This window comes from Rhinoraja longicauda, chromosome 25 (genome assembly GCF_053455715.1).
Source record: "Rhinoraja longicauda isolate Sanriku21f chromosome 25, sRhiLon1.1, whole genome shotgun sequence".
Lineage (NCBI taxonomy): Eukaryota > Metazoa > Chordata > Chondrichthyes > Rajiformes > Arhynchobatidae > Rhinoraja > Rhinoraja longicauda.
Genome location: NC_135977.1, coordinates 19111249 through 19121009, shown reverse-complemented (window position 1 = coordinate 19121009; position 9761 = coordinate 19111249). Strand labels below are relative to the sequence as shown.

The 9761-nt window shown below is 38.0% G+C and overlaps 1 protein-coding gene across 3 annotated transcripts in view; it reads right to left on the bottom strand.

The window, feature by feature from the left end:
* Positions 1–6224: 6224 nt before the first annotated feature.
* Positions 6225–9761, bottom strand: part of LOC144605888 (uncharacterized) — a 57180-nt gene continuing 53643 nt past the window's right edge. For all 3 annotated transcript variants that reach the window (XM_078421532.1, XM_078421534.1, XM_078421533.1), the window contains one exon: positions 6225–8455. In XM_078421532.1, the coding sequence (XP_078277658.1) occupies positions 7901–8455 (555 nt within the window). In that variant the 3' untranslated portion in view covers positions 6225–7900. The remainder of the gene's footprint in view (positions 8456–9761) is intronic.

Below are 9761 nucleotides of genomic sequence, written 5' to 3'. Positions count from 1 at the left end.
GTGATGGAGGGAGGAAGGATTGTTAAATGATGGATGGGGAGGAACCAAGTGAGATGGAGGTAGGGTCCAGGTGAGTGATGGAAGGAGGGTGTCAAGGGGGCAGTCCAGGTGAGATGGATGGAGAGGGTGGGTCCAGGTGTGTGAGAGAGGATGGTGCAGGTGAGAGGGTTTGAGGAGGATGGACCAGGTTAGTGAGAAAGGGAGGGAGGAGAGGGTCCAGGTGAGAATCCAGATGTGATGGAGGGAGAGGGACAGTCCAGGTGAGTGATGGAGGAGGAAGAGGGACGATCCAGGTGGAGTGTCCAGGTGAGGGAGGACAGGGTGGGGTCCAGGTGAGCGAGAGGAAGGAGAGGGGTGAGGGGGAAGGAGGGTCCAAATGAGGGGGAGGGAGTAGGAGGGTCCAGGTGAGTGTAGGAGGGAGGGTCCAGGTGAGTGATGGACAGAGGGTCCAGGTGAGTGAGGGAAGCTCCAGATGAGTGATGGAGGGAAGCTCCAGATGAGTGATGGAGGGAAGGCCCAAATGTGATGGGGGAGGAGAGGGAGGGGCCAGATGAGATATGGATAAGAGGGACAGTCCAGGTGTGTGAGGGAGGAGATGGATAGTTCAGGTAAAATGGAGAGACGTGTGGAGTCCAGATGTGATGGTTGGAGGACAATCCAGGCGGGATGCAGGGAGGATCCAGGTGTAATGGTGGGAAGAGAGAGACTATCGATCAATTGATTGAAAGAAAAAGCATGGCTACAAGCTCTTCGGCTCACTGAGTCCACGCCAATCATTTATCACCCATTCACAGTGGTTCTATGTTATTCTGCTTTTTCATCCCTGCACATTAGGGGCAATTTACGGAAGCCAATCAACCTACAAAATCTGCACATCTTTAGGATTTGGGAAGAAACTGGAACACCTGGAGTAAACTCACGTGGTCACAGGGAGAACATGCAAACTCCACACAGACAGCACAAAAGACCGTTTTCTCAGGAATGTTGGTAGTTAAGGGGAGACATGATAGAAGTTTATATAAAATTATTAGAGGCATAGGCAGTCAGAATCGCTTTCCAGCGTGGAAATGTCAAAGACTCGAGGGCATAGAGGTCAGAGGGGCCGATTTTAAAGGAAATGAGGGCTGGGGATGCAGATTCTTTTTAACAAAGAGAATTGAGTGTCTGGATCGCGTTGCCAGGAACGATGGTGGAGGCAGATACGATAGTGGCATTTAAGAAGCTTTTAGATAGACACTTGATGTGCAGAGAATGGAGGGATATGGATCATGTCCCAGCAGAGGAGCTTATTTTAAATTGGCATCGTGTTCAATTCGGACATTTTAGGCCGAATGGCATGTCCCTGTGATGTACTGTTCTATAATCAAATTTTAAGACTGCAAAAAATGCACCAAACCTGACCTATTTTGTGTGTAAATTTCATTAACTTCCTGCATTATTACAACAAAGTCAACATTTTGTTTTGGTTGCTCTATGGACTTTGGTTTTTGCATTATTATATTTACATAATATTACTGATTATTAATTTATTGTATATTTATTTGTGTGGTTTTGGGTTAATGGGCCTGGAAAGCTACAACAAGTAACAATTTTATTGTTCCGCTGTTGGCACATATGACAATTAAACACTCTTGACTGGCGAGCTTGAACAACACTTTAGGTTTATGGAACAACACAGGAACAGGCCCTTATTTTACATTTTATTAATGGCGGTACTAAGAGTAAATGTGTGCATTTTTAATGCTTCATGGGATGTGTGCAAAACATGTGGATTGTGATGGAGATGCATTATGCAGGTTACCTTTGATATTGCAGGCATTGTTAAGAGCATTTTAAAAGTTGTGGATAACTTTTAAAATACATTTCAAATAATTTTTATAAAGAGATTGAACAAATAAGGAACATGAAATACTTCTGTTGTCATTTGTACTACGAAAGCTGTTGCTAGAACTGCTCAGTGACTGACTCATTAAGACAGAATACTAGTACTACCACATTACAACGGGAGAACAATTCCTTCTTGTGCTAGATGTTAAAAAAACATTTTAAAAGATCCATTTACACATTTTCACATTTTTGTTTATTTATAATTATTTAATTTATTTTTAGGTTCAGATAAATCCTCTTTATTTCTATAACCAGTATTTCCATTTGTTAATTTGAAAATTTATTTTAGCCACGTTTGAGGCAAAAAATCTTTGGCTCTTTTCCACAACTGCCTTCATTGTTGTGAATGTTAACCACCTAATAGAGACCATTCTTTTCATAATCTATCCTGCCTATCATCAGAGACAACTGGTGCTTAAATTTGGCTCTCCTAAATTCCAGTCATATATACAGGCATGTGAGTGAGGTAAAAAAAAAGAGAGGAAAAGTGCCGAGCGCTTGTAAATCTGCGCGTAATATATCTGAGGCATACAGCGGGGGTCAAAAATGTACACACAAAATTACCAGTTTCAAGCTTCTTTTAGTGCATTACAAAGTAAAAACAGACATTACAAAATAATGTGAATATGTCACTGTACACTAATATTTTGAAGTAAATTCGCACATTAATTGATAATCATCCCAAAAAGGCGGTAATTGGCTTTTCTGCTGTGTTTTATATTTTAACCCTGTCTTAATTAATTTAGTTATATAATCTTGCACTTAAATTTAGTATTTACTCATTACAGTTCCACCACTGATTTTCTGGCACTCTTGGTTCCAGAGCTTTGCTGGTTTATACAGCAGGCCAAGGAAGTCGGCTATGGGGATAGATTTGCTGGCTCCAGCTGGGCTGGAGTTCCAGAGCCCCGGCCGCAGGTTGCCAATTCAACCCACCGATCGGCGGTGGAAGTCCCGATGAGGTCGAGATTGGCTGCCTTGCCCAGCCTAGGTGCACATTTTCAGGAAGACTTCCACGGCGCATGGGATTTCTCGCGGAACCCCTAGCGACAGAATTGACAAATTGGCCATGGAAGTCCCGATGAGAATGAGATTGGCTGCCTTGCCCAGCCTAGGTGCCACATTTCTGGGGAGACTTCCAGGGCGCCCGGGGGGGGGGGGGGGGGGGGGGATTTCTCACGGAACCCCTAGTGACTTCTAGCGGAACCTAGTGTTCATTACAATTCTATGCATTGTTTTTTTTCTTTCTTTTTTTCGATCCGATTTCTCCGTTTATTTGGCAAAGTGAAAAACATGGAAACCATGCAAAAAGCGCGGAAAATGGATTAAAAAAACGCGGAAATGTGCGGAAAATTCACATGCCTGTATATAAAAAGGGACCCTCACAATTTTGTTTAATCCTAATTAAATGCTATTGAAGGCAAAAGTCCATATTTCAAGAACATTCTAATGATCTATATCATGTCATGCATTGAACTGAATAATGTATAAATGTCTCACAAATTCTGTGTAGTTATGTATAATTGATTTTTTTTCCTTGAAGTCATTGAAACAGTAAACACTTTGAGGGCTTGGCAGGATTATGTTTCCTTCTGGCTGAGGAGTCTAGAATTAACTTCCCGGTGTTAAAGTAAGGACTGGGCAATCTAGAACTGAAGTCACCTACCCCAGAAGGTATGGAATGTCAATTATTAATTGCAACCAAAGACTGTGTTCATAGATTTCTGATCATTGAATCAGGGACAATGGAGAGAGGGCAAGAAGATGGTGCTTGACCATCAGCTGTAATCTTATTAAATATCTAAACAGGCCTAATCCTGTTTCTACTTCTTTCTACAAGTCATCCCACAAATGTAGCATCAAATATATATCTTTGGAATGCTTATTTAATTTACTTATTATACTGTATATGGCTTATCTGGGTTATATTAATATGTATGTAACACACCTCAGGAAAACATAACTTGTAACTAGTACAAGTGATCACTGCAGAGTGGAACAGGGTGATCCACTCCAAGTGGAATCAAAAGATGGAGCATTTAGAGATAGTTATAATAAATTTTATGATCACGAATGCTGTAATATTCTAGCTGCAGTATCCCATTCTATTAGGAGAGCAGTTCCCAATGCAGGAGGAAGTGTTTGCTCTCCAATTTTGAATTTCCCCCCTCAAACGTTTGATGCATGGTTAGCATTCCTTGATTCCAGTGTTATCAGAAAATTGCATTTTTACCAGAGCAAATGTACATTTGAGTGTAAGGTATGAAGTGCCATTTCTGATGATTGTTCCAGATTGCAATTTGTAAATTATTTATCAAACTAGGCTTTAATTCAATCATCCACAGGAGCATCAACAAATATTAGCATCGTCTTTTAAATACAACTTTGAATATAAAGAAAAAGGAAGTTATATTCTGAATTTCAGCATCTCCAACTGGAGGTCTAAGATAGAAAATATTTGGGGGAAATGCTGATATTATTTATATTTTATAATACATGCTAAATTGTTTAACTCAATAAAAAGTGTGATTTTTTAAAAAACTGTTAAGAGTGCCAGGGGTAATGGGGAGGAGAATGGGGTTGAGAGGGAAAGATAGATCAGACGATGCGCCGAATGGCCTAATTCTGCTCCTATAAGCTATGAACTTAGAGAATTGGAATTATGGACAATGCATTGATGCCATTATAGTTCTTGTTAAGATCATTGTGATACTTTGATCTGGGACACACTCGGCTCGATTGTGAATGTAGTTATAATATGTAAAACACTATTACAATGTTCACTAACATTGTCAAATTAGAGTATCAGATTCACATGGTTGACAATTGTGGTTTTAAAAATGATTCTGCTAACTGCAATAGAAAGTTAACAATTGCCATCCTTTTCAATTGCTTTATGTAATTCAGCTTCAGTAATAGTTACCTTGCTGATTAAGACAAGATCATTACTGGAAAGTTCCCTTTCAATACAGTGATAAATATATTAACAAGAAGCTTCAATGGTAATTGAGTAAAAAATCAGAAATGGTTCAGCTGGCCGTCATATATCTTCATTAGTTATTTTCCCATCTATTCAAACATGTCAAATATCTTTTTGTGGCTATATTGCAAACCTAGGCATTCAACAAGCAAAAACAATACCTCACTAAAGAGATTTCACTAGAGTCCAGTTCACATATTCATTTGCTGTATCATTGGGGTAAGAAAATAAGCACACATCTCAATGAATCACTTCACTGAAAAAAATACAAAAGTGAGAAATATTTTTGGGGGGGAAATTTGTTGAGGAACAACAATGATTTATAAATCAAATTTGATTCTCTCTTTGCGCATAGCCTTGAAACAACAGGAATCATTTATTAAATTCAGTATTTATCATAGCCGAGTATCTCTAGGTGCAATTCTGAAGGCAGCTCATCACCAAACAACACACATCGAGAAAAATGTTGCACAGCAGATAGACGGGTGATACTTTTCTCATTCTCATATAAAGCCATCACACAAAAGTGATTTCCAATCTTTGGGCAGAATCAGAAGTAAAGCAGAGTGAAAAAGAACCAAATGTTCCATCTGAATTGGTTTAAGCAGAAATCTCAATGCCATTCATATTTTACAGATCATTGGCAGATGTAATTGCAACCGTTAAGAGACATTTGGACAGGTACTTAAATGGTAAAGGCGTAGAGAGACTAACACTGGAAAATGGGAGTAGTGAAGGTAGACATCACAGGTGGCATGGACAAGGTGGACCATAAGGACCCATTTCAGTGCTGTATGATTCTATGATAAGGCAAGCACAGTCTTGGTGCAGCATCATCTCAGTACTGTTCCAGTATGTTAGCCTAGAGTTTCAGCCTCTGGAATGGGATTTGAAGGCACCAGCCTTCCAAATTAGAGGTGCAATCGCAAAACCATAACTGATAACTACATGCAAATTGCTTTCATTTCAATTTTTGGATACGAGGAGTGCTGGCAAGAAAGTAATCCTCCTTAGACTGATGCACTCCATGATCATAGTCATAGTCTCAAACGATGCTTGGTATAAAATTCCTGAACTTTAACCAAAGAACAAAAAATAAGTGATGCACAAGAAACTGCAGTGTTGGAATCTTGAGCAAAATACAAAGTGCTGGAGTAATACAACAAATCAGACAATATATGTGGAGGGAATGGACGATCGACGTTTCCAGTTTCTACCCTTCTTTAGACTTATTGCAGTTGGGGAAGGAGTGGAATTTTTAGGCAATGAAAAATGTTGATTTGAAAAATGTAATTGAGGCTATATTTCTGCTAAAGCAGACATCAATTCCTACTCCCGAGAACATTGAACCGAAGCATTTTTCACTCTAATGCTGTTTACTGGGCAGGGAATGTTTGCTCATTGTTCCAGTTTATGTCAACAATGTCAAATTACTTAATTATAGAACAAAGTTAGAGACATTTGTGTTCAAAAGAAAAGTGCAATCAAGGAATATACTAGAGTGCTCAAGTTATAGATATGTATTTAATTAGAAAAATCTAGCTTAAGTAAAAATATAAATTCAGCATTTCATTAATATCAGTGGAAACTAAAACTTTTGGGGAAAGGGTAAGACAGGCAAATCATTGGGCAGATATTTCATTACTTAAAGTACATATTACACAATATATCACAGTGAAACGACATCTTGTGTGGAGCATTCTTCACATCCCCCTCACGGCACTGAGCAAGGAACAAAATATATGCAACAACAATCTTAAGCCTTAAAATTGCTCTGGAATTTTTTTTTTTAAGTACTTGTTTTTGGATCAAACATTGCCAATTTAGAAATTCAGTGTGATTAAAAGTTATCAATTTAGCCACATGTAAACAAACAATTACATTCAGCCATTCAATGCAGAACAGCTTCAAGATGATGAATTGTATCGAGTAGCAATCTTCTGAAAACATCAACAGCATCTAAAGACCCCTGTAATCCTTCACCTTGCATAGTATGAATGGGGTGGATTCATTCGGCCAAGGTGACTGATCTCCTTCCTGCAAATTCTCTCTTCATTTTCCCCTGAAAATATTGCACAGACCAAGTATGACAGCCCTTTTGAATCACGTATCCACCCCTTCAGACTCTGCACCTGAACGGAGTTTGTATTGAGTAAGTTGTATCTAAAGGATATGTGGGTGGATTAGTGGGTTGTGTACTGAATGGTGCTGAGAAAATGGTGATTGAGAGGTAATGCATCTTGCTGCAAAATCAGGATTACTCCAAAAATAAAAAGTATGTTAAAAGACTATTGGCACTATCTAGAAGGGAAAATACTTGCCTTCAATTTTACTGTTGTTCAAAGTTTCTTTTAACATCACCTACACTAACATGAAATCATTGCTACAATGTGGGTTTTTTTTCTTGTTCTTTGTCTATTCATCATCTTGTTGCATAGCAGATATCAATCAGTGTTTGCACAAGCAGTTGTCAAAGGACAATAAGTACTTTGGCAATGTGAAGGTCAAGCTTGCTAACTGACTATAAAGTGCCAATGGCTTGATTCTGAAAAAAAAAAACATCAATGTAGATGTAGTGTCTGATCATAACTGCTAATGGCTATAACTTTAAGATGCACTATTATAAAATGCACTTATATAAAAGGCCTTAAATTAATTGCCAGAAATTTTCATTTTATTTTCCGAGTTCCCAATTATTTTTTCTGTTACATATGCAGTAGTGCTGCTGACTATTTTTTTGGGGGGGAAAGATCAAGCAATGCCAAAATGCTTGCTCTTTTAACTTTAAAAGTAAGGACTTATTGCCTTAAGATCTTCTAATGCAGAAGGTGATTGTACAATACCTCGATGACATCTGAAAATGTTAAAGTTCCTAAGTCATTTACAATGCACTTAACAGCACACTGAAATTAGAATGGATCTAAAATTAAATATTTTGAAAATAAATTATTCATTGAAAATATGGATTAAAAATAAGGCATATATTTTCAATACAAAATAGATACTATGTTATAGTCTTGGTCGTATCCTGTGTTAAATAGTTCTCTGGATTTTTGGTTGACTTTCTTCTTCCGAATCCTCTTCAGAAACCCGTTTGCTGGTGGAAAGTTCTATTTGATCACTGACTTGTGTAACTGGATATAAATGTACATGAGTGGGGGAAGGAGACTCAATATTTGATATAGTTGACTCACTGTCTAAATGGACCTCTACGATTTCAAGTGTTGTCAACCCTGCCGACCCATTTGATGAATTATCACTCGGCTCGATGAAAGATATGACATCTCTTGAACCGAGGCCCACTTCAGATCCTTCGATTTCTTCCTGCGAGGTTGTCATGATCTCATGTTCAGAGGCAATAATTTCCTGTGCTGAAGTCACTATGCTGGTGGGGATGGTCAAACTAAAGCTATGGCTCCTGGGAGTTCCCACTAATGCTCGCGTTGTTCCATCACTGCAGTCATCCGTAGAGTCCTGACTAGAAACAGGGCTTCCGTTGGCTTGATGCTTTAGCTTGCTGTACTCCTTCCGTAGAAGCTGCAACTGCACCTGAAGGAGTTCCCTGTGCTGCATCTCCATCTGTTCAATCTGAAAACAAAAGTTACAAATTATTTTCAGCCATAAATATTTGATAAGTTGCTGTTGCAGTAATGCTCACATTACTAAATGGAGCCACACAAATAATTTAGATATTCAATTTCATTCAGGCTTTTGCTAAAACTCTGGAATCACAGTACGATTCCCTTCATTATTGGGTTCTTTAGTATGCAACTGTTCAGAAATAAACATGTATCTTCAACTGGGAATATTGTAAATTGTATTTCAATAATTAATATCTAGGATAAATTTACAAGACAACCTGATGGGTCATGAAATCTAATATTGATCTACTTTTTGTACATTATCATGTCACAACTTAGGCAAGCATAATGCTTTAAATGAAAAACATTTATATAACTGCATGTCAAAAGGGTTTTTATAGGTGTTATCATTGAGTTATACCCATTCAAGCCTTGGCATTATTTACTTCAAGAAATCTTGTGGACATATGCGGCAGAGGCTGGAGGAATAAGTTGATTCTAGGTGGACGGTGTTACAGGGTGAAGTTAAAAAGAGAGCGAGTGGAGAAAAGAGGAGAAATGGTTACTCAATCTGGGATTCATTTTATGAGAAAACCCGTTGAATGCACAAACTGATTTGCATGAGAAAATACCAGTCCAATCTTGGAAATCCAATGTTGCTTTTCGGATAAAATACAACACCTCATCTCTTGATATGTCTCAAGGAGAGATATGGAGATATTAACCAATTCGAGACATTTGAAGTTCAGAAAGCTGTCTTGAGGAGGCTCCACAAAATGTGTGTAAGTTAGAAAAATTAAAAAGTACTTTGACATACTTTGTACATTTGTACCAGATGTAAAGATGTGCCAGTGATGTTCACATCTCTGATGGATTTTAAAGTTAAAATAATTCATTTTTGCCTACAATATAAACTGTTAGATTCTTTGATTGTAAACAGAGCAACTAGGTTGATATTTCTATTCTGAACTACCATACATATATATGCAAGCTCAAAATTCAATTTTCTCCATTCAGTTTTACAACTTTAATTTTAACGCCAACCAAAATGGCACTTTTTGCCAGTGATTCAATGTCCATTTCTCACTCTCTGACCTGGAGTGCTATTTACTGTAAGAAACGTTGCCAGTTGAAAGAATGATAACATCCAATACAGATAATTTAACAATCTTCATTGTTCATTTTCCAAGAAAATCCTCTCCACAGTACTGTGTATTTCATTGAATACAAATAAAAATTGTTTGGATAAAATGATTTAATTTAGCCTTTTTATGTTCCAGTCATTAAAATGTCCATTAAAAATAATACGATCT